The sequence below is a fragment of the Brachypodium distachyon genome, chromosome 1 (genome assembly GCF_000005505.3).
Source record: "Brachypodium distachyon strain Bd21 chromosome 1, Brachypodium_distachyon_v3.0, whole genome shotgun sequence".
In the NCBI taxonomy this organism is placed as follows: Eukaryota; Viridiplantae; Streptophyta; class Magnoliopsida; order Poales; family Poaceae; genus Brachypodium; species Brachypodium distachyon.
In genome coordinates this window covers 9,687,785-9,712,662 of record NC_016131.3, presented here as the reverse complement: position 1 = coordinate 9,712,662, position 24,878 = coordinate 9,687,785, and the positions used below count along the sequence as shown (strand labels likewise).

At 46.0% G+C, this 24,878-nt stretch overlaps 4 protein-coding genes across 4 annotated transcripts; 2 read left to right on the top strand and 2 right to left on the bottom strand.

Moving 5' to 3' along the window:
- The first annotated feature begins 3,678 nt into the window (after positions 1 to 3,678).
- Positions 3,679 to 6,261, top strand: LOC100825997 (acidic leucine-rich nuclear phosphoprotein 32-related protein 2). The gene is made up of 2 exons (XM_003561397.4): positions 3,679 to 4,498; positions 5,844 to 6,261. The coding sequence occupies exons 1-2, from the start codon at positions 3,821 to 3,823 to the stop codon at positions 5,997 to 5,999; spliced, it is 834 nt and encodes a 277-aa protein (XP_003561445.1). The 5' UTR covers positions 3,679 to 3,820; the 3' UTR covers positions 6,000 to 6,261.
- Positions 6,262 to 8,190: 1,929 nt separating this feature from the next.
- On the top strand, positions 8,191 to 9,364 carry LOC100837014 (deoxyuridine 5'-triphosphate nucleotidohydrolase). The gene is given in 4 exon segments (XM_010233394.3): positions 8,191 to 8,375; positions 8,378 to 8,646; positions 8,730 to 8,821; positions 8,930 to 9,364. Coding segments are annotated over 4 exon segments (651 nt in total). The 5' UTR covers positions 8,191 to 8,330; the 3' UTR covers positions 9,175 to 9,364.
- An 868-nt stretch (positions 9,365 to 10,232) lies between these two features.
- On the bottom strand, positions 10,233 to 17,532 carry LOC100823844 (guanine nucleotide-binding protein subunit beta). The gene is made up of 6 exons (XM_003561394.4): positions 17,177 to 17,532; positions 16,999 to 17,093; positions 14,020 to 14,444; positions 12,764 to 13,127; positions 11,568 to 11,681; positions 10,233 to 10,600 (listed from the first exon to the last, which is right to left on the bottom strand). The coding sequence occupies exons 1-6, from the start codon at positions 17,283 to 17,285 to the stop codon at positions 10,565 to 10,567; spliced, it is 1,143 nt and encodes a 380-aa protein (XP_003561442.1). The 5' UTR covers positions 17,286 to 17,532; the 3' UTR covers positions 10,233 to 10,564.
- Positions 17,533 to 21,450: 3,918 nt separating this feature from the next.
- LOC100822299 (glucan endo-1,3-beta-glucosidase 7) lies at positions 21,451 to 24,878 on the bottom strand. Its single transcript, XM_003561390.4, has 3 exons — positions 24,367 to 24,878; positions 22,902 to 24,188; positions 21,451 to 21,929 (listed from the first exon to the last, which is right to left on the bottom strand). Exons 1-3 carry the CDS (start codon positions 24,434 to 24,436, stop codon positions 21,895 to 21,897), a joined length of 1,392 nt encoding a protein of 463 aa, XP_003561438.1. The 5' UTR covers positions 24,437 to 24,878; the 3' UTR covers positions 21,451 to 21,894.

Sequence of the window (24,878 nt, the reverse complement as noted above, 5' to 3'; positions counted from 1 at the left end):
GTTCCGTGGCAAAAAGTGCACCACTTGTTTTGGCATGTGTGGAGGAAATGAAGGAGGTTAAGTTAGGCATGTGTTTATGGCTTTACATATGAAGTGAATAAGAGATATGTCTGCATCTTCCTGAGATTTAGTACATAGCCAACCAACTGAGAAATAATTAAATTCGCTGTCAAAAAAAGAAAAATTAATTAAATGGGGTAAAAAAAAAGAGAATGACGTGAGATTACAAATGTTCCGTAGCAAAAAGTGCACAACTGGTTTTGGCATGTGTGGTGGAAATGAACGAGGTTAAGTTAGCATGTGTTTATGGCTTTACATATGAAGTGAATAAGAGATATGACCAATTGGATCTACATCTTGCTGAGATTTATTACATAGCCAACCAACTGAGAAATAATTAAATTCGCTGTCAAAAAAGAGAGAAATAATTAAATTCCTTTTTCTTACGGGCTCTTTGATGATTCCCAGGGAACCAACATGTGCAAAACAAAGAATTAGTAATCCGGAATCTCTTATTTACCGGCACCACTAGGTACCGGCAAAGGATCGGCCACCCATTAACGCTGGTATCAGCTGGGGATTCGTGCTGGTCAAACCACACATGCAGGAGACATCAGGAGGGATGCTGATCTCAGCTGATGAACGGAGTATACGGTGCCGGTAGGTACCGGTACCGGTACCGGCACCGGTATATTCGCCGTTTTGATTAGTAACCACACGAACTTGTATGTTTTCTGCAATACAACATTGTTTGACAAAGACCCACACGAGCTTGTATGTTTTCTACACTATTGCTTGACAAAGAACTTGGGATGGATGGATTCATTTGATTTCAGACAGATAATGTTACTATAAACCCCAAAAATTGGATTGGCTGATTCCTTTGGATCGGTGATCGTACACGCACGGTGCAAAATTAGATGCCTTTGAAATCTCTTCAAATAAATTAAGAGCCACTTAATCCGTTGCAACCGGAAGTAGATGCGAACCGATATCAATGTACGTGCGTGGGGCTACGTTGAGCTTTAGTTTTGATTTTGTTTATCACGACTCAAGGATCTAAAGGTTTTGTTGAGATTATTTTTCCTGGAGATTGCCCGGATCGAGCAGTATACAGAATACCACGAACAAGAACAATGAAGGAAGAGGAACGATCAGCTAGCTGTTAGAGACAGAGATCGATAGGGTCTGAGATGCATGAAACAAACACACGCACTTGCCGACACGCATCGCACGAGAGAAGACGACAAGGAGGAAATAGCCATCTCATAGCTAGAAGAATACATCGATCATGCATGCCGCTCTATCATACAGTGCTTGTTGCTAAAGCAGTGAGGCGCGGAGAGAGAGACTTCCTGCCTGCCTGTATATCTGTATGACTGTATATATATTGATATCGACTGCTTCCTCCTTTCTCGCAGCGCAGACAAGGCCGTCAGATTTAGATTCAGATCGTCCAAATACCCGCATGCAGTCATGCAGAACGATTCAGAAGGCCGGCCGGCCGGCCGACACCATGCATCCAGTATTCCAGTTTATGATCTGCATGCAAGTCGATCACACACGCAACGCAGTCGTGTTCTCTGAGATCCCGGCTTCTCTCAGCCGGCCGGCCGGGGTGCATGCATGCATTGCGCGCATGGACTCTGGCGCTCTGCTAGCAGATCAGAGTACGCGGTGCACGAATATACGTGCGATTCGGGCTTATAGCTGTGGTGGCGTGGCCAGTGTGGAGTCTCTACTCCCTTCCCATGCATGTCTCGCCCTCCACGCGCGCACGTACGGCATGCGTCCCCGTCTCCCCGATCATGCTCCGGCCTCTGCATGCGGTCCAAATTAGCCCAGACGACGACTCTCATCCATAATCAAACACCATGCGTGTGCGTTTTTCGTGCTGCCGCCACGATCCGGCCGGTAACACTGGCGATCCGCTATCGCCTTCCCCATCGTAAACTTCGTAAGGTCAGCTCGGCCGGTCGCTTTTTTCTTCACATGCATGCAACCCACCCACGCGTCACTGAACGTGACATGGATCGAGTAGTATATGCATGCACCGGCCCGGCCGGTACGGCGACACGCCCGTACGCGTTCTACGGTGCCGGGTTGGCTCGGGAACTGGCGATCGATGTGTTGTTTGCTTGTTTTTTGCCTGACGAGAAAAAGGGCCTCTATAGCTAGTAATTTGATTGCGGATTTTGGACCGACGTCTCCTCCGGGGTCGCTGTACTAGTATTTGCCAATCTCATGCATGCGCGCGCATGCATACGAGAGTTGTCACCGACGATCAATCGATGGGGAGAGCGGCCGTGCGCGTGCCGGCTGCACGTACGTACGTGGTAGAGCAGCTTGTAGCTGCTGACGGCCAAATTAAGTCGTCATCGGTCGTACGTGGTCCGCCGGTCGGTCGAATTTAAACCACCGAAAGAGAACCCTTGCATGCAGCATGCCCATTCTTCCCCATGCCAGCCGATCGAGTACCGACGTCGCCTTTTTTACGCGGTCGATGATGATCCTTGTGGGCTGCGTTGTGCTCCTCTTCGAGACACGTACATGCATTTCTCCTGTACATGACCTGCACGGGCAGCCCACGCCCGAGTGCGGATCGAGCCTATATATGCCTTGGACGCAAGCTAGCACAAAGCTGAAAGCCGCAAACAAAGTTGCCAGGCCAGTACGTTAGTCGGTCGATCACCTCGAAAGATTTCGTGTGCGCACACTGCTCCATCCGGTTCCTCCACTGTCGATCTCTAGACTCTAGTGGCGTGCTCTCTGAGGTCTCTCCCCGCCGCGTGAGATCGGTATACGGTGGCGACGGGGGTTTGGGTGACCTGACGCAAACTCTCAAAAGGCACCTGGATGTAGCTTCGACAGCGCAAAAGCTCTATCTAGATATAGCTTTTGTAAGCTTTGCTAGCTCGTCCTATGCATGCACGCGTGATGCGTGCTTGGATAGATGCAGCCGCCCGGTCATCTCACGTACGCCTCTCGATCGCGTCCCACTCGCGCGCTCGTACGCGTGCGGTGCACCGGCGCGTGTGGTGCCCTAACTGATCGAGTTGGTTGATGATCCGTGATCCGACGTGCGGCACGTACTGGATTAATTTGATCTCATCTTGTTTCGTCTTGTCAGTTCACAAAAGGATGATGACAAAGCTAGCTGTTTCTCCGCACTACGATCGAGATTTGATGTTCTCTTTCATTCTAGCTTGCTTTACGTAGATGCATGAGGTCGACTCTGTTAGGATAGTTAGGGCATGTTGATTTTGTATCACGCCTTTCTAGGGGCAATATGCTAAACCTCTCAAGGGACAGAAGAAACGTGCCGCATGCGCGGAACATTGTATTTACATTTTGTAAAAATTATAAATTATGAGGTAAATCGCAATGTTAGTCCTCTGAACTAAATTTGCCTTCCATCGTTCATGCAAGCAAAACAACCTATGGAATCAATCCCAGTACGATTATTTGTAGTAGTATCGATGGTCATCGTTCAATTCGTTTCAAGTTAAAGAATATATAATTGGATTCATATGCCAATTTCAGCCGGAACGTTAGTGTTTTTTTTTGAGACAAGTTAGGTTTCTTTCAAGTTGGGTCTGTTGGGCGTAGTCCACAGCCCAAGCCCATCCGTTGCCACCAAAGCCCATCAGTATCCATTTCCAACGCTTGGACGAACAGCTCTCCCCTGTTTTCCACCACACCACCTCCATTTCCGTACTTGTCTAGTCTCTAGTTGTCTTCCCCACCTCCGAAGCTTCCAGCTCCAGGGTTTAGCTAGGGTTCTTCTGTTCTTCATCTATCCCCAACCACAACAGCAGCCATGGAGGATGACTCCGCCTGGGAGCGCGCCATTAACGCCGCTGTTAAGAGCGCCCCGCTTTCCCCCTTCTCCGCCCCCAAAACCCTAACCCTCGACGGCGCCGTCAAGTCCTCCACAGGTCGCCTCCCCTCGTCGGCCCTCTTCGACCGCTTCCCCTCCCTCGAGGAACTCTCCATAGCCGGCGCCCGCCTCTCCTCGCTCGGCGGGCTTCCCCGCCTACCGGCCCTCCGCCGCCTCTCCCTCCCGGACAACCGCCTCTCGGGCGCCGATTCCCTCGCCGCCGTCGCAGAGTCTTGCGGCGGAACCATCCGCCACCTTGATTTGGGCAACAATCGCTTCGCCAAGGTCGAGGAGCTTGCGCCTCTCGCACCAATCCAAGTCGAGTCTTTGGACCTGTACCAGTGCCCTGTCACCAAGGTGAAGGAGTACAGGGAGAAGGTGTTCGCGCTGATTCCCAGCTTAAAGTACTTGGATGGCGCGGATGTTGAGGGTAACGATCGTGTGGAGACCGATGAGGAAGAGGACGAGGACGAGGAGGATGAGGAAGGGGACGAAGAGGAGGTGGAGGGAGGTGAGGAGGGTGAAGAGGAGGGAGAGGAAGAGGACGGAGAGGGAGGGGAAGGAGATGAAGAGGATGGGGAGGAAGAGGAAGGAGATGACGAGGAAGAAGGTGATGAGGTGAGATTTTGTTCTAATTCCTATCCACAAAAAATCAGTGTCGATTATCTAATTAAAGGTTTCTCTTTTTTTTGCGGGTAATAATAAGAGGTTTCTTGTATGATGTACGGAGTAATATATATAACCTTTACATAGTTATCTATACTAGTGTACTGCATGCTTCGAATTTCACTTGATCCATATATTGTTGCTCGTAGTTGTAAGTTGTAGAAATGGTCATACGAGGATGCGTGATACTACCTTGTACCTTGTGTAATCTTATAGCTTCAAGTGATTGGGTTAAGCATAATTCAGTTTGTAGTCCTTACATATATCACTCGTCTAGTGAGCTCCTCTAAATGTTTGTTCACTGTGTATCAAGCTATTGGTTATTCAGTTTTTTTTTTGCTGTATCTTCATGTTCAGCCCATTTTACATGTTAAACAGCTGCCTGTTGTAGCAATTCTCCAAATTTTCTGATAATTCAATACTGTAGTATGATGTACATTAAAATGAATGGCTAAAGTGACAATAAATGAGTTGACAATTTTACATTAGTGGCAGACAGAAACCAAAAGTATAGTAGTTCCATGATTATGAGTCATGTTTTTGGTATGGAGAAAAGTTGCCTCCTTTTTCTTCTTTTGATAGTTCTAGTAGCAAAAGCCACAAATTAGATAGTTGCTCTACTACATTGTGCTGTTTGTCAGGGCTGAAAGTTGATTTAATACAAAGTAGGAACAAATGATCCAAATATTTTTGTATTCGTTTTGCTGAGCAATCTGCAGTAAAATCCTATAAGGAAGATTTGCCTTGTCATCTCAGTAGTTTGTTAATTCTTTTGTGTTTCCCTACAACTCAATTACAGTGGGAATTGTAAAGTTGTGAAATGTAATTTGCTCTGTCCAGTGTTATGCATTTCAATCTCTATGACCTATTACTTTCTTGTTTGTCCTGAAAAATGCTGTTGCACTCCATATTCTGAGATTATAGTAGCAAGACCTCCTGCTCTCGAGCCAGTTTTACTGTTATGATTTTATTACATCATGCCTTCTTGTTTCTCAGCAAAGGTTGTAACAGTGACTGAGCTGAGTTTACACATTTGTAGCTTGCTCTTGTTGTTTCTTTGTAAAACTTGTATCTACATGGTCCATGGCTCTATACATGGCCAAAATGGGAATGTTTTGATAGAGAACCATTTGTATATAGTTCTCAATCGGCTTCCCTGCATTTATTTCAACGGATAACCGAAACTTGATTTTTTCTGCGGGGTCATATAATTTACACAGCCTGATGGTGTAATAATACACATTACATTTTGCCTATTTGCTCTATACTTCAGGTAATTCAGTTGTCACTTTTGCAGGTTGAAGACGAAGATGGTGAAGCTGAGGACAATGAACCAGATTCTGGTGCGCATGAGAAAAGCAAAGTAACCAACGGAAGCAAAGAGTCCACAGGATCTACCTTGCCAAGCAAGAGGAAAAGGGACACTAAAGATGACGCTGAAGGAGACAACTAATTTGGTTTCGGCAGTGGTTTTTGTTTGCCCTTGCAAAGGTTTTGGTCTCTGCATTCTTTTCAGAGGCTCCTTTGCGGTGAGTGTACAAGACTTGGTAGTTTTTGTTAGATGACAATTGCCAAAGGATTTTCTGAAAGTTCTCTAATTCATGCTCCTTCCTGTGTGAATCTTCCGATGTTACAACTGAAATGCTGGTTCATATTCTGCTGTTGCTGAACTATTATCATGAGTGTATTATAAAAGGTATTCTGTTTTCTATCTAGCCTGCGTCAGTTTTAAATTTGCTGTCGACTATGAAATGTCTTGTTTTTTCTGACTATGAATTGGGCCGTGCGTGTTCTGCACATCTGCGCACATTAACTTTTGCGTTTCTTCATCGAGTGAAACAAGCTAGAGCAACTCAAATGCGATCTCACGTGGAGTAGGAGCCACTGGATATCATAGATCTGGCGATGGATCGCTGCCATGCGTTGCTCAGATATATCCACGCTGGCGACGAGGTTGGCAGGCTGGCGACGTTTTCCCGGCACAGTCAAAGCCCGCGTTTATGTTTTCGCAGACTGAGATGGACTTCGGAATCTCAGACGCTATCCCTGGATTTCCTTGAACGAGATGTCCGTCTCTGGTTCCGTCCTAGGTAATGCTCGAGTATATAGGCGGGCGAGTGAGGCAGAAGCGCGATTTATGAAGCAGTAACATTCGTCCTCTTGTTCGACGCTACACGGTTGCTGGATCCTCGACCGTGTAGCATCAAGTGATATTACCAACAGCTGTTGGCTCATACACGAATACACGATTAAGGGTAGCATCAAGTGGCCTTCTTAAAGCTGTTGGCTCATACACGAATACACGATTAAGGGTCACCATCAAGTGATATTACCAACAGCTTTAAGAAGGTCAGGTGCTTCTTCCTCTCCTTTTTTTTTTCATCATAAACTTCCTTTCTGTTTTCACCAACCGGTTTCTTTCTATTAACAGTTAACGAGAATAATGCGCAAAAATTAGATCCCCCGCCACACACACCAGAATACGCCTAAGGCATATCGTCGATTAAAGAAGAAAGTTTGCTGCGTCGCAGCTACAGGCCCGAGGGCCAACAAGAACAAAAGGAACTAGCTAGCCAGTGTCTCTCCACTCCACAAGGAATCCTCTAAAACCACTGAATCTAGGACCTCTAAATAACTTTGCCGCTAATTTGCTTTCTTTTTCGGCCACAAATCTTGCAATTGACTGAGCTTGAGTCACATCTCTATCAGGATGGCAATGGAGAGGGTCTGAACCGGCAGACCACATCCAATCCATATCTCCATCCATTACCCATCCATGAAAGTATCCATCCATGGAGCAGTAAAAATGTCTTAAAATTGCAAATCAATAAAAAAGTTGCGGCGTCAGCGAAGGTAGGGAAGGGGCAGCGGCTCGAGAGTGAGCTAGGTATTGAGAACTGGGACATTTAGAGTTAGAGTTGGGGTGTGAACTTATATATATGAGTATGATTCAATGGGCCCATATGTCAGTAATTATTTAATTTCTTAAATAATCAGATATCCGTAGAGCAATTTAACTATACGTGCCCGCTCCACCAGTTGGCTGGTATCCATCCGCGGATATCCGTGGAGCGGAACGATGCTCCATATCCACGATCCATGGACGAAACATCCGTGGATATCCATTTTCTAGGTATCCATTGTCATCTTGACCTCTCTACCACACCGGGAAACAAGAATCCAGATGTCAAAGCAGATGGCAGCACGAAGAATGCAGGAAGGATTTTTTTCACTATGTGTAGCATTAATTTCATAAAAATGGGGACATTAGATTCTTAAGGATTGTGTCCAAGTTGGTCTAGTTCTTAAGGATTCCGAGCATTACATAAGACCTCATTGAAAAAACATAAAAATTTAAATGTACTCTCTCCGTTTCATTTCAGTTTATTTGTTGTATTAGTTTTCATGGTGCGAAAGAAAATTCTAACACGATGTATAATTTAGGAAGGAGGGAGTACATAACAATTCAATTCTCCACTTTTGCTATTTCTGTGATTTCAAAACCTTATGAACCCCGGCAACTTAATAATAAATGAAAAATGGCATAACCAAGAGGACGCTTCATCAATTCCCTTCAAATCCTTCTTCGCAAAAAAAAAAACTCCCTTCAAATCCACAAATAAACCACCATCAACGCGAAGACTGGAACCACACCCGAGTAGACGTTCGGCATCCCCACGGGCCACGCCGCCCGCGAAAAGAGAGGGGGGATAGGAGACGACGACGCGTTGAAGACCGAACCACCCCGCAGCCCGGCCGATGCATACTGGAGCGGGAAAATTATATGGCGGGAGAATTTGGCGCCATCTCTTCCACTTCCCGCCCCGTCGCCTCCCTATTTATCTCCCGGAACAACCTCGTCGCCTCAATTCCTCAAATCAAACCCCTCCTCCACAACTCCCTTTCTCCCGTAGCCGCCGCCCAAGAATCCCCACATCCATCGCCATGGCCGCCACCAACGGCGCCGCTGCCGACTCTGTGCAGGAACCGCCTCACAAGATCACCAAGATCGCGCCCCTGCTCAAGGTGAAGAAGCTCTCCGAAAAGGCCATCCTGCCGTCCCGCGGATCCGCCTCTGCCGCCGGCTACGACCTCTCCAGGTACTCGATTGTCAAGAACCCTCCCATAATGCCTCGCGGGTAATTTTTATTGGTTCCTTACCGTTTTTTGTTTGATCTCTCAGCGCGGCGGACGCGGTCGTTCCGGCCAGGGGAAAGGCGTTGGTGCCTACTGACCTCAGCATCGCCATCCCGGAAGGCACCTACGCGCGCGTCGGTGAGTTTGCTACTGCGCGAGATGACGAGATGCTTCTTTAGATCTGTTTTTTTGGGTCTCCTTGTGTGCGCCAAAGGTGTTTGATGAATGCTTATCCGGTTTTTGCAGCGCCAAGGTCAGGGCTAGCGTTGAAGCATTCCATCGACGTGGGCGCTGGAGTGATCGACGCGGATTACCGTGGCCCGGTGGGCGTCGTGCTCTTCAACCACTCGGAGGTGGACTTCGTTGTGAAGCCTGGCGACCGCATCGCGCAGATGATCATCGAGGTTATCGTGACGCCAGAGGTCGCTGAGGTGGAGGACCTCGACGCCACCGTCAGGGGAGAGGGAGGCTTCGGGTCCACTGGCGTCTGAACTCTGAACCTTGCTAGTTTTACCTCTAGAGTCCTGCTCTGTTTGGGATGGTTATGGAACCCTTGGTGTCTTTTGATGCTTGCGTGCGTGTGATGAAGAATGGAATCTTATGATCTCTTCCTAGAGAAGATTGTGTTTCGTCCATTAATGCTGCAAATGATAAGATGGTTGTGATCGGAGTTTGTCTGCACTGCCTGTTTGCCTCCACATATACTAGCAATTTTGTAGCTATCTACTCCGTACAAACCAGCAACACATAAAACATTTAAACAGTAGTTTTTCTTTTGCGGGGAAGGCTTAACAGCAGCAGTAGTAGAATTTCCAAGTTTAGTCAGTCAGTCAGTCACTATCAAGGTTATAAACTGCTCGCATGCTTGGCCTGTTTGGGGCCAGTTCTGGATATTGACCTGGACAATAGGTGCGGTGATAAGGATTGGTGAGAGAGATTCATAGGATAGTACCCCTTGCACCGACATTATAAGAGGGTGGAAAATGTCAGTCCTATCTTTTTTGTAGGTCTTGGTGACTTGGGTGTCTGGAGCCCTCTCCTATTTGACCAGTGGCTTTAGACCGAACATCTTTTATTCGACGACCACAGTGATATCCTATCCTATAAAAGCAGAGCACTGAAGGTTGCTCAGGCGTGCTCTTCAGAGCGAAAACCAGAGGACGAACGTTGCTCCCTCGCACAAATTGCCATCACTCACTCTCAACCTGTCCATCTATGGTCTTAAACTTAATATCTGGAGACATTGTTCGAGCTTATGTCGCTCTGTGGAAACATAAACACTGGCTTCGTCGGCACCGGGAAACCCAGAAATATCGAAGTGAAGCATGAGGACGCTCAGGTGGCAGGCGCCCAGCATCGTGCGCATGTTCCTCGAGCAAGGACGCGGCTAGAGTAGAAGAGTGAGGTGAGTTATACCCGGGACGGCCTGACCTGCTTTGAAGTACTCCCTCCGTCCCTAACTAAGTGACTTAGATTTGCATATATTCTTCGACAAATCCACGTCACAATGATAACATTTCAACATGGCAACCAAAATAGCAAATAACAATGCACAGAGAAAATGCGGATGATAATCCTTGCTCGAGGAACGAACAAACTGATGATAGTTTACACAAGCCAATTAAGGTAGTACTTCTCTACAGCTAAAATAATTGTACAGAGAAGGGGCAGAAAAGATGACGTGGATGCTGATTTCTGGTAACTCTATGAACAGAACGCTGACTTAACCAGGTAAGCCTCGGGCAACAGACTGCATTTTCAGTTGGACAAGGTATGATACAGAAGATTCTATACTACAAAACAAACAACTTACATCTTCCGGATCCTGTTGAGTTCTCAACACACAATGAGGAACACACAACCCTGGGAGAAAACTGCCATTCAAACTATTTTGCGGTGTCCACTGAAAGCCCAAATCTGAAAATTTTCAAGTAGCAACTTGAAGGTCAGAATGCTGAAGTTGACTAAAAATAGCAGTAATATTTATTCCACTGTCTCTCAGTGAGTGCATATGGGAAATGCTGAACTCAAGACTTTGAAATTCTCTGGGATTTCAGTTAGTGGTTAAATACCTTGATGAAAGGGAAAAACTGTATATGGACACTGAGAACTGAGAACTGAGAAGTAATTCCATTGATACTCGCTAACACTAGCTAACATTCAAGCATGCAAGACTAAACATTACCGCTAATCTAGCAAAATGTTGAGGACTCAAAGTATCCCTTCATTCAAGCACGCAAGACTCAACATTACTTCTTAACTAGCAAAATGTTGCAGACTCAAAGTATCCCTTATCTAAATATACCGGAAGTGTTTAACCAAACAACACATGTACCTTTTCAGTATGTTAAGATGTACCACTCCCTCTGATCCACAATACGTGCCGTTGATTTAGTACAACTTTGTACTATCTTAGCGACACTTGTTTTGGATCGGAGGAGTACAAAGTGCAAATTGATTAAAAATAAATTAAAGCAATGGACATGTGATTAACTTGGATAAAAGCATAAGATGTCCCTCTGTTCCTAAATATAAGATGTATAAGTTTTGTCCTAAGTCAAACTTCCTGAAGCTTGACCAAGGTTTATAGAAAAATCTACCAACATGTACAACTCTAAATTAGTTTTATTAAACCCGACATGATATATCATGTATTTCTTCATAGCATCTTTATTTGATATTGTATATATTAGTAAAAATTTCTATAAACTTAGTCAAACTTTAAAAAGTTTGACTTAGGACATAGCTAGAACATCTCATATTTAGGAACGGCAGGAGTAATAACTTTCCGACAACTGATAGTTCCAGTCTAGCACAATTTTGAGTGTTACAGCACCGCAGTTCATGCCATGCTATGCGATCGATCAAGTAGTCACTTCCTTACCTTCAAATTTTTGTCCCAACTTCCTGTACACAATGCGCTCCCATCAGATGACAGCCCAAGGCAGCTTATACGGCCATCATGAGAGTTCTGAAGGGTTCCCAAATTAAGCACCACCTGGGCCGTTTTCAAATGGATTCACCAGTCAATCACATAGTGGTAACAGTACTAACAATACAGAAAGATGGATGATGCATCATGTGAGGCAGATGTTGGCCCCCTTCTTTTGGGTTTAATTTCAACTTATCCCAGAAACTGCCCCTCCCCCAGCTTCTCCCATAAGCTGAACACAAAATTCGTTTAGGCTTCTAAACTAGTGATGACTGATGAGCCCAAAAGAAGGGGGCCGTTATATATTTCACCAAACGCCTGGTCCTAGTAGCCTGAGCTCACAAAAAACTGCAACATGCAATTCAACTAAGCTTTTTATGGGCACTTTCTGCCTGATCAAGTATACTTGGTATATGAAAGAGAGAGAAAAAGGGGGTTCAAAAAGGGGCCTGAGTTCCAAAATAAAAACATGGCCAGGATTTGCTGCAAAAAACGACAGCTAGCTATGGATTAAACATTGAGGTCACAACCATATCAACAACTAGCCTAACCAAACTGCACTGGGGATAAACCGAGAACTCTAAACAATAAGGGATCAGCTCTCTGTTGCCTATAGCGTTTTAATACAAGGTAATTTGCAACAGCATCCCCCAATGCATGAATTGCATTACTGCACATAGAGATGCTGCAGAAACTAGTAACATATGATGGGACATGTACTACTCAAGCAGATTATAACCCAATTCAAACAATTATTACCTGTAGTCATGATTGTTATTTGTAAGGTGTATCTCAAAGAGAAAAATGCAGCTAGTTCTTACTTTTTGCATGTGGTTAACATCTACCGAGTACTTGCTAATTACAAAGGTATGATTGCATCTAAACGGCTAAATTATTGCTGAACTGTAATGGAGTTAAGGCTATGCCATTTAAAGATTAAACTAGTAGTGCTACTAACTAGGCTTCACAATTTTAACTTTAACCCATCTTTTACAGTAAATAAACATGTATCATTTCCTTTTCAACAAAATAAAATCGCAACTGTGGCGACACAGTTAATAATGACCAGTCTTATTTTTATGCGTCTGGTTTTCTTCCCATTATCTAAGCTGTAATAAAATTTATGGAAAACGGCTAACAATACAAACCTCAGCAAGAAGTGTATCCCACACGTAACAGTCACCATTAGAGTATCCAGCAAAAAGAAGCCTCCCGGATATAGAAAATGCAATTGAAGTAACAATAGGGAGCTCATTATCATTTCTATCTGGCTCCCTGTTGTACACTTGAAGTTGATGCCCTGTTCTCATGTCAAATAGTCTGCATGTACCATCATCTGAACCAGTACCAAACCTCTGCCCATCAGGGAAAAATTTGACACTGTTAATGTCACCCTCATGTCCATGATATGTTCGAACTGCCCGGCTTGCAATTCTGAGATCCCAAAGTCTTACAGTCGTATCACATGAACCAGAGACAAACATATTTGTGTTTAACGGGTTGATGGACAAACTGAAGAGGTTAAAAAAAGATCAGCGCATGGTTAGAAAAAAATCAGGGCACTTGAAAATCAAACCAGTACGTGAGCAGAAGTATAACAACTTAAACATTTCAAGATTAAAGATCAAGTTAGACCAGCACTTTCCGCAGTTCATTTTAAAGCTGCAACATTACTAACATAGCACTGTATTTGCCTCATGCACAGAGCTCATTCATATTTAGTGCGTCAGCCCTGTTTAGAGTTCAGGCAATTCTATTACCATTGATGATTTATATCACCAAGATTGAAAGGAAAGTCTCACAAACCAAATGCTGGTTGTGATATATGCAACAACATTTCATACTGTTACTAAAAATCAGTTTTATTTTCTTTTTGACTAGCTAGTTTCATACTGTTAGTTTATTACTCCCTCCATCCCAATTTCGTATTAGCAAAATCACATATACCAGGGAGCAGTTTGAAACGCTAGAAAATAGGATCTTAGGATCTTGGGTATTAATTAAGTGGCGAGAAACGCTTCAGCCGTTGAGCTCGCACTTTTCCTGCGCCTCCTCCACACACGCATGCACCTCTTAATCAATGCATGCAGTCCTCTAACCACTTCTGACCACTAATCGCATGCATGCCGCCTCCCCCGAGCCAAGTTTTTCGCTGCTTTTCATCTAGAAGTTGATGACCACGTCGGCCAGCACTAGTACAACACATTGGGAAAAAAACAAAAACCTAATACAACATATAAATTGGGATGGAGGGAGTACTAATCAAACCCAGCTCTTAAAAGAAAAATTGCACCATCAAAGGTCTGCCAAGTTGGAGCAGGTGTAGACTAAAAGGGTGATACTGTAACACGAATACCATGAAACTTTTATGTCCAAGTGAACAAGTCATAAAAAAAACAATTACCTCAGCACATCAGCTGTATGCCCTGATGGAAATTCACCTCCAAATATTGATATCCTTTGGCCAGTAGTAACATCCCACAGGACACACGTTTGGTCACCTGAACCGGTAATTAGCCGGGTTTCCTGATCTGGGACATACTGACAGGATGAAACATAGCCTTTGTGTCCAGTAAGTATTCTTGACACCGGCATGTTCCCATCTCTGTCTACTTGTGAGTTAAGATTGAATATAGAACATGCACTATCAAGACCACCACAGGCAACAGATTGACCGTTGGGTGCAAAAGCACATGTCATCACCCATGGACAGTGCAGTTTTATGGCATGTGTTTTCTGGCTTGTTAAAGCATTCCATACAATTAATCTTCCATCTTGCGAGGCGCTGACTATCCAGTTCTTTTCAGGAGTCCAATCAAGAGAATATACCTGTGTTGAGTCAGAGCAAACACTAATTACAAAAACATGAATCCATTCGAGATAAGCAATTTTGCAAGGTAGTACTCTACAAAGAAATCTTAAGTGCACAATAACAAACGCAAAATCACATACTCCCTCCGGCCAGAATTACTTGTCTCAGATTTAGTACAAAGTTGTACTTAATCAACAACAAGTAATTCCGGCCGGAAGGAGTAGCATAAAATCAGGCATGAGAGAGCAGTTGGAACTTGGAAGGATCAACTGGTCATAAATTCTTAGCATCATGCCTTTTCCTGTTAACTGGAATGTTCTAAAAAAACATGAAGACTCGCCTGCCACCTTCTTCAACCTTAAGTTTTTGTACAATAAGCAGTTTACATTTCAGTTGGTTTTCAAACAATTATATGACCTTAAATGAAAAGAGGGATTTACACGGACAAACTGCAAATAACATAGTAGCAGTACTTTATAACAAAAGAAAAGCATTCCCAAGGAAATGGATAGATTCAAATGAGTCGCTCAACCTTGAGCTGTGGTGATTGCAGGTGGTTCTGTGTGGGACAGCAAGTAATGGATTGCAGTTTGCATGCAAGGCTGACAACTTGCTCAATGCAGATTCTGTACAAACCTAAGTACAATAACTGATGTGCTTGCATCATGCTTCGCCCTACTTAAATGCAATCCAGTAATCATGATGAGCATCTGATAGATTTTTAGTGTTAGTATTTAACCTCTTATTTGTAGTGTTGACTGATTGACTGAGGGATGGAGCAGTGGGAGGAACCGATTTGAATATATTGCTAATACCCATTATCACTTGTATTATAAATATCCTAAAAAGGTAAATCATGACAATCAAATTACAATCTAATTCAACCTAGTCGCACATTCTATCCATGGGAAGCATTATCCGATTAGTTATACAATGCCAAATTAGTTACTAAGAACCAATGCATGCCTAAAGCCTTAAATACTTCAGTGCACCAGTAATTTTAGAGGAGATTTTGCTCAAAAGCATCCTGAAGATTGATATTTTGCTAAATAACATTGCAATTTTCTAAACCAAGTTACGCATCCAAAAGATGAGCAATCTGAGCATTTGCATTGATTTATGTTGCCTAATTACCATGCACCATTTGGTTTCCAGCAATGTCATTTGGCACAATTTCACGTGTTTAGGATGCTATAGTGCAATGTGAGACAATTGCAATATTATCTGGCAACATATCAAGCTTTGGGAGCTACAAAGGCAATTTTCCCTATTTTCTTTGACATGATATGGTTCACATAACCTTCTAGAGAAGTCCACTGATAAATATGACATATATGCAGCAACTGTACACATGGTGGCCAAATTTAGTAAATGTTTACATAGGTTTGGCATACTTTGAAACAGAGGGAGCACCAAACGTTCTCAAAAGCAATCGATGGACACTCAATGTCAATGAGCAAAGCTTGAGCAAAGCTCCAGCAAATACACCAGATTCTGCCCGAGCTCGATTCATACCTTGAGCCGAATACTGAACTCGTGCTCAGCTCGTCGAAGCCTAGTTCAGCTGTCCAAGGATCTTTACCGTTAAACAATTGTTTCACGCCTAGCACACCTCCATCCAGCCCAAGTGTTTGGTTAAACCAAATTTTTGCCCGCACCTTAGTTTACAGTTGGTGCTCTAGCTACGGGCCTAGCGCTTGGCAAGGTGGTACTAAAGATTACATGTGTTTGTTCTACTTGCTCCAGACTGGCACGGTAACAAAGATGGGCCAGGCCAATTTGAGGATGCATTTTATAGTCTCCACCAAATGGGCTATATGTGCTTGGGCCTGGAAATTTGAAATGTGAGGTGCGATGTCTCAGGTCTGGGAACCTTAGCGCTGAACTGAATTCTCAATCGAGCTCCGACAAAATATTTGAGCTCAGTGCGATTAAGCTCACGAGCTTCACATCAGGCTTGAGCTTGGTTTGTTACAAATTTGAGCCGAGCTCGAGCAGAGCCCATAGCGAGCAGAGTTCAAGTAGCTCGTCGAGCTCAAATATTTTTGACACTTTAATTGACTATCCATACATAAAAGGGTTAAAGAATGGAAAGAGTTTAATCGAATGACAACCAAACTTTGCTATTCCTAAACAGCATGCTGAATTCAAATTATTCCTACAACCATCCCCAAGTTAACTTCACTATATGCTACCACAGCCTGCTTCAAGAAAACTCAAGCAAATGCTAAATTCACACCAAATTAGGGCAAATGTCAAATGTTTTACAAACAAGCGTCCAGCTCGATGTCAAGGTATGCCACTGGAGGGGCTGAATCTCGTATCCTTATCAGATGCTTTGTCTTTACATTTCAGAGTTCAACCTATGGCCAAATCTTACTCTCCACGATCAACCTCAGTTACTAATTGACACCTACCACCCACCAGCTAGTTCTAATTTCCACAATTGGAGGCGAGTGAAAATTATGAAATCGAACTCGTCTACAATTCCAAAATTAACTTCTAAAAGTGCGCAACTGAAAGAAAACTTGGGAAAATGTGGGAAGAGACCAAAGTCAACTAGTCAACAACCTTCCCGCTGTGGCCCTGCAGCGTGCGGCAGCACACCAGATCCGTCTGGTTGAAGCTCACCGCTGTCCGCCCCTGCGCCTTCGAGTACCTCTCAACTGCACAGCCGCCACAAAAGCAGTCAGCAACTGTTCCCAAATTAACGAGCCCTGAGCTCCCTGCCGGGGATGGGAAGCCTCACCGTCAGTGTCGAGGAGCAGCTGCCGCCGCTGACGGAGCCTCTCTCTCAGAGAGTTCACCGAGGCCGTCGCCGCCGCGTGCTTCTCCTTGAGGTCCGCCACGGACGCCATGGCCGGCCGCGCACCAGGGTCTGTCTCGGGATTCGTGCGCTGGTGGGGATCTACTTGGCTCTGGGCATGTAGGGAGAAATCGAATGACTGAGGTCAGAGTCTGAAAGGACTCTGGAGCTCTGGAGGGAGAGGAAATGGAAGCGGCGGCGGCGGAAGGAGACGAAGTGGCCGACGACGAGAAACTGACGAACTGGTCGGGTCGGGGTGAGTTGTTGGGGGACGCGTTGGGTTTAGGAACGGGAGGGCCGGAGGGGGTCTTCTGCAGTTCTGCTGCGGGGGCCCAAGTACTTAGTACTAGGCCCAGTTGGCATAGGCTTGATTTATGGCATAACCCGGGAAGTTTTCATGGGGATGGGACCGGAGGGAATATGACCGTTGATGCCTGCCTGAAGAAAAGATTTTACCGTACGAATACGGGGAGGAAGAGGAAAACCAGATCTACCGCTAATTTTAATTTTAGTTGTGTCACAACATTGTAGTTTGTGTTTTGTTCATTGTCATATCTGTGTCTTATTATAATTTGTTACTCATATGGCCAACATGTCACAAATCATGTCATACTTATGGTGGCTATTTTGTTCATCATATTTTTCATGGCAACCAAAGATGCCTAGATCACACGGTGAGATGGTGAGGCAAAATAGGAAAAGAGGGGGACGACTGCCAGATGCGGGAAGAGAGAAGGGGATAATGATGTGGCAGAGAAAAGAGAGGGAGTAAAGAAAAGTGAGGGTGGGTGGCGGCCAATATGCAGTAGCACATGCTCTGCTTCGAAAGGTCGTTAGCACATGCTCTGCTTTGAAAGGTCATGGTCTGATGGGAGAGGGCAAGAGCAAGGCGAGAGTTTTCGGGTTAGTGCGTGGTAGAAGTGGCTAACATCCATGACAAAGAATGAGGGGAAAAAATCAAATTATTCGGTAAGGGGCTGGATGTCAGTGACAGCTTGTGTTCAGTAACTTGTTACAGGGGTTTGTGATAGGTTGATGGAGTCATCATGGCGAGACAGACGGCCTCAGGTTTTTTTTTTGTCGACTTTTTAACATTATTGTCTAATGTTGCCTGCCATTTTTAATTTTTGAATAATATTTAGTTCACGTTACTTCCGACAACCATAAAACCACCGCAAGGGATTATTTGAACATAATTTAACACGCTATAGCAATCTGGCTACATGCATGGTTCCGTACATAGAGAGTAAAGTAGTCGAGTGACCGAATGAGCATATCTCATAGGAATGTAGAAGTTAATGAAAAAACCCTTTTCGCCTCAAAATGTAATCCTCACTTTGTCTTTTACAAGCTCCTATTTTTTCGTGGTACAAAAGAAATTAATGGATTAGTTGATAATTACTGATGGCTGCAAGGTTCCAAGCATGCATGCATATATATGACATGAAGAAATGCAACAAATAAAACGCCACCCAACACTCACAACTCTAGACCATTTATCTTCGGCTTGGCTGCTCTTTGGGAGCTGTAACATAGGCTCATTTGGATAATTGGAGGGTATATTTGTTAGATATATATTGTCTAAGGCGTAATTTGTAGGCCCATTTTGCATCGGGACCATACAAACAGCTGAGTCATCCATGTTGGTAGTAATCTAATACTTCCTTCGTCCGGAAATAATTGACTCATTACAAGAAATGTGTTGATTTGTGACCTTTATTTAGTGACGGTCTCTGAACTGGTGGAGCACTTGGGAAGGTTTAAGCCCAAGATGTTTATGACAATTTGTGATTTCAGTTTATGTTCCTACCTATTGTCTGGATATACCAAGAGAAATCTACGGTCTAATGAGGCTACTATGAAATATTTACTCATGGGTGGACAAGCTCTTCTATTATGGTTCATCTGCGGTGTGGGCGGCAGGGCGGGGATCTAGCTTCAAGAAATTGTGAACTGTCTTATCAATACACAGATGTATAACTCCCCACGAATTTCAATTGCGCTTATATCCATCACTGTAGGACTTGGGTTCAAGCTTTCCCCAGCCCCTTTTTCATCAATGGACTCCCGACATCTACGAAGGAGTGTGGTTCGTTTGATAAAAGGTCATAAAATTCACAACTCGGATTATAACGTTATATCTTGTCGATTATGACCAATTTAGATGGGAATATATATAACGAAGAGATAAGCGGTGACCTCGGTGATCTCATGAGCTATGGAAATGCGTCCGGGGAACGCTACTATCTTTTCTCCTAGAACCGTGTGCTCGCGGTGTGTTTGTGGGCGTAATACGGGTGGTAGAATGACATCGCGTGAACTACAAGAACACGTCCTTAACAAGGTACTATGTATTTTTTTTCCTGAAATCGATCTAAAAGTATATTGAAAAGATATGCACCAACCTGTTGATCACATGAACAGTGGAAGCGTATCCAGATTCTAGGATATGTTGCTCTCTTTTCTCTTGAAAACCGATTACTCATCACAAGATTGTGGACGTAATGTCGATGGCATGATAGAACATTCATTGAACAGTGGAAACACCTCAGGAACAAGCTACTATTTTTTTAAAGCCACTCACTCGGGCCGGTGGGCATAACCGCGTAGTGTCAATGGTATATTAGATTTTATTAAAAAAAACATAGTATTACTCACACAAAAATATCACAAGCGGTGAAAAGTCATTTCCATTTTACTTTTAGCAATATGTAAAGTATATCATAAGGCATGGCATGGTGGAGCTCGACGTGAAAACTATCTTACAACTCTCATTTCATTTTAGGCCGGACAAGGCAGTGGCGTGGTCAGACAGCGATGAAGGAGAGCTCGACCGAGGGCTTAGACTGTCGCCTCAGGCCGCGTTCTGCATCGCTGTCGCGATCATTGTCGTCTGCACGGTACTCATCGTCATCATCTGCTTCCTGTGCGCGTGCGACTCGTGGCTGAAAAGGGCCGCCGCTGCTTGGGTACACGACGAGGAGGAGTTGCAAGACATCGTCGCCACATGAAGGGCGATGAATTTGTTAGACTAGAAAGGATACACATATGTATCCTTGCAACTAGAGTTATGTTTGATACATGTGTAGGAGATCGGTTGAGATAAGGCGATCGTACTGATGCTCCATAGTTTGTGAGCTTGCACCGTGGTAGATTTGAAAAGCGGAAATTCTGCAATGCACTTAATTAGCAGCTACCTCTGTTTATTATTCCACGCTAATTTCGTCTTTCAGTCCGTGATAAGCGGTTGTCGTCTAAACACTGAGCAATCCGGCGACATCAAAGACACGCAGATGACTCCAATAATCTCAACTAGAATTCTTCGAAAGATAAGCTTACTTTTAGCGACTATTTTGTTATTCCATGGCGGGGGGGCGGCGCCCCCCATGCTGAAAAGTAGCTCCGCCGGTGGTTACACACACAAACTAAGATGTAAGTGACCAAATTTGTCCAAGTTAAATTTGTACAACAAGTCCTAACTTTGCTCCAAGTTAAAAATTTCCGTGTTGAACCAAAATTATAGAAAAAACTACCAACACTTAAAACTGAATTATTATTTTATTAAATTCGTCATTATATATATTTTCATACTATACTCATTTCATATTGTAAATCTTACTTTCCGTTTTTAATTTTGTGCAGGTTTCAACATGAGCAGCGGCAGCGATGTGGACAACCAGGCAGGCGACCTCGGCCGATCACTCGGTTGGCCACCTCGGTCAGCGCTCGCCATCGTCATCGTTATCGTCGGCATCAACGTGGTGGGATTTGTCATACTGTTTTGTGTGTGCGCGGGGGAGCAGAGGCAGGAGAGGGTGGCTGCCACCCGGGTCCATCCCGACGGCAGCGACGGCGGCGGGGCATATCTTGTAGGATTTTGTACTGCAACTTTATTAGTTATGTCACTTATTTCCGGACAGAGGAGTACAGCCAGTCAAAATATATGTCAACTCAGTGAGACTGAGAACTACGGTTTACATGACCAAGAATCTGTTAGGTCCCATTTCGATCAATCACAATGTTACACCTCAGATTGGTGTGGCACAAAGGCAAATGAAATCCGACAAAACAATAAAATGATCAAACCTCAGATTGGCCTACAAGTATCAACTGTTTATCCCACAAAAGGACAGTGCACGCCAGCAGTTACCTTTTCCTTTGACAATCAACTAAACTTTTCAGATACTACCACAAAAAAGAGAGCCAGAAACAGCAACGACATCCAACTGTTTAACGCTTATATGAATAAAATAGTGGTAATATAATACAGCAGTATAGCACATCGAATTCTGGCTTAGCTAGTTTCAGACACACACGGAGAACAAACACACAACACTCGTGGACACGCACACCAACCAGTACACCACCCACCACCTATGCAAACTCGGCCTGACAACAACCACTCATACTACATCTTTACAGAGTCACAAAACCAAACTGCCCCAGATAAATATCCCCAATTAAAGGACTAATTAGCATGTACACAGGAGGGCAAACCAAAAAGGAAGTAGTAGAAAAAAAAAAGATGCATCCCTACAGGCCTACACCCAACCACCATCAAACCACTGTTTGTGGCTTTATTATTTCAATCAGCAGATCAATCATGGTACTCCCTGAAAGAATTTGTGCGCGTCGGGGTCAAATTGTCCATCCGTGCCACATCATTGGCCTCCAGTGAACACACATGAGCCGTAGCCTGCAGAAACCATAGATCGAGGAGGCGCTTTGAGTAATTCATCGAACAATATGGTTAATTACTCTGAAAGCTCATTTGGCACCCATCATTTGGGCATAGAAATCTGAAATTCATTTTGAATTTCAGAAACCAACTTGTTTGGGTGGCACGGAATTGGTCATAGGAATCCAATCTCAAATTCCGTGAAATTACTCTATAACTACCTCAATTCCTCTCTAAAAGCCATCATTTTTTTAGAATTGTCTCACTCCACATGGTAGACAAACATGATTTTTAAACCGGAACTCAAATTTAACCAAATGAAATCCTATCAAAAATTGGTTTTCATTTCATTTCTACCAAATGAAATGAATTATTGGTCGCCAAACGGGCTGTGAGAGATTAAACAGAAAAGGTTATGATCGTGTACGTTGTTGATGCAAAACATCTCCAAGAAGAAAACAGTCATGGAAAGGACAAAGGAGGTGAGCAAGAAAGTTGTAAACGTGTAGCAATCATGTTTTATCAGTATTGCAATCTGGCATAAACCAACAAAATGTACATGGACACCTAGATAAGACGACGCAAGGTTAAGAAGACTGAAGACCTGCACGGTAAGTCAAGCTAACTTGTGCACTACCACATCACACAGAGAAAATCAATAATGGGTATGCAATTCTACATGTGAGGTGTGCGTGAAGCATCTGGGAAAGCCTGCTGGATCGAGTACCTCCCGGCCCGCGTCACTGTAAGCCGCGCCAGCAATCGTCAGTGGGCACATGGACAATGAGTGAATGAAAGAAGAGAAGAAAGCTGACTTCCTTTTGGTACCAGCTGCTAGGACGTGCACATGCAAGCAACGGAGCGCAATGGGCAAATGCTTGATGAAAGAACAGTGCGCAGGAAATCAAACTCTGTTGCTTGCAGCGCATGATGAACAATTACAGGGAATGAAGGAAGGGGGAGCCGGGAGCGTGGTGTTGTTATACTTACTGGGGTTGCTGGAGGTGAGGGTGGCGGACTGCCGGAAGTCGCAGTTCCAGGGGTGGGCACCGGCGGCGTGGTAGAGCTGGTTCATGGCGTAGGCGGCGTGGGCGCGCACCGTGTTTGGCTCGAAGCACGCGCCCCCGGGCTGGATGGCGCCGCAGTCCACCCCGACCTGAGCGCACGCGTAGTCCATGTCCGTCTGCAGCTGCGCGTCCGTCGCGGCCACGCTCGCCACGCACCACCCGCCCTTGGTCGGCTGCACGGCCGCGCCTTGGCCATTGCCATTACTGCCGGACGCCGCCGAGGCGGCCAGCCCGGCGTCGTACGCCATGCTGAGGTCCGTGTGGTACAGGCCGAACGACCGCTCCGACGCCGGCCCCGGCTTCAGGTCCTCGTCGTAGAGCGCGAACAGGTACGTGTCCACGGCTTTCCCCGGCATCAGCGGCGTCCCGGCCCCGGACCTGAGGTGCGCCACCAGGTTGGCCACGTACGCCTTGGCGTTGTCCACGCTGGCGCCGGCCTCCGTCGGGTCGCCCTTGGTGGGCCACCCGGTCTCCGCCACCACGATCTCCACGGCGCCGTACCCGGCCCGGCCCAGCGCCGACTTCACGGCGTCCACCTGCGCGTCGAACATGTTGGTGTACTTGATCTTGGACCCGCCGTCGACGCGCCCGGCGTTGGGCTGGAAGAGGCAGAAGGCCAGCGTGTCCGGCCGCGGGTCGGACTGGTACGCGAAGTACGGGTACGGGTTGATCATGAAGGGCGCGCTGGTCTTGCTCAGGAAACCCAGGATCTGCTGCAGCTGGGCGGCGGCTTCCGGGCGGAACGCGCCCGTGGAGGGCGGGTCGGACTGCGCCAGCACGGCCATGGTGTTCACGGTGGAGAACTTGATGCCGGCCGCGGCGTCGCCCGCCGCGACGGCGGCCGCGCGGAGGTTCTGCAGGGCCGGGAGCAGCGCGGCGGCCAGGGAGGCGTCCCCGGACTCGAGGACCTCGTTGCCCACGGCGACCACGGAGATGGTCGAGGCCGGGATGAAGGGGAGCACGTTGGCGGCGAGCCAGCCGGACGCGGCGTTGGGGTCCGCGGCGAGCGCGGGGATGTCGCCGTTGGCCACGCCGACCACGAGGGAGATGCCGGTGCCGGCGAGCGCGCGGATGACCCCCGCGTCGACGCCGTACAGGCGGACCTTGGAGATGGTCGTGGACTTGAGCAGCTTCACCGTCTCGTCCGGCGACGGCAGGTTGTCCGCCACCTCGCCGTAGTTCACGCCGATGTACGACTGCGCCGCCGCACCTGGAGGACAAACCAAATCCAGTCCATCATGCAACTAATCCAGTTAAAGGCAATAAAATTCCTGCGCTTTATGGCTCGGAAAGCTGGTGTCACTCGCTAACTTTCCCTGCATCCCCCACTTCTAGTTCTGGGGAGTCGTGATGGAGATTTGCTGGGAAAAGCGGGAGAAGTTACTTACCCGATATGCCCAGGAAGCAGCAGAGCAAGATTGGCACGACGAGGAGGGGCTTTCTCGACTCCGCCTCCATGGATTCGCGCTCGGATTTGGATTATGTCAGAGACCAGAAAGCAGAAAGGGAGAGGTGGGAAGGGGGGGCGAGTGAGCAGCAGCAGGCGGAGGCAAGCGTGAGAGTGAGTGTGAGTGGAGCCGTTAAAATGCGGACGGGCACGGAAACGGAGGAACGGAAGCCGACCAAAATCACCCAAGAATCATATGCCTACGCGTACCCACCGCGCGCATCGGCATCGCTACGGGCTACGGCGGTGGTAGGCGCCCGCCGTTGCCGTTGCCGTTGCGTGCGCCCACGAGGCCGCGGATTCCAGGCAAGGTATTGGGTGTGGAAGGGGACTTGGGATTATTTGGATTCTGGAAAGGGAAGGACGTCCGGTGAGCTGTGGCCACGTGCCGTGCGGATTGCGTTGGGCGGAAGCTAGGCGCGTCGACAAGGGGTTCGGCGTCCGCGCGTGCTC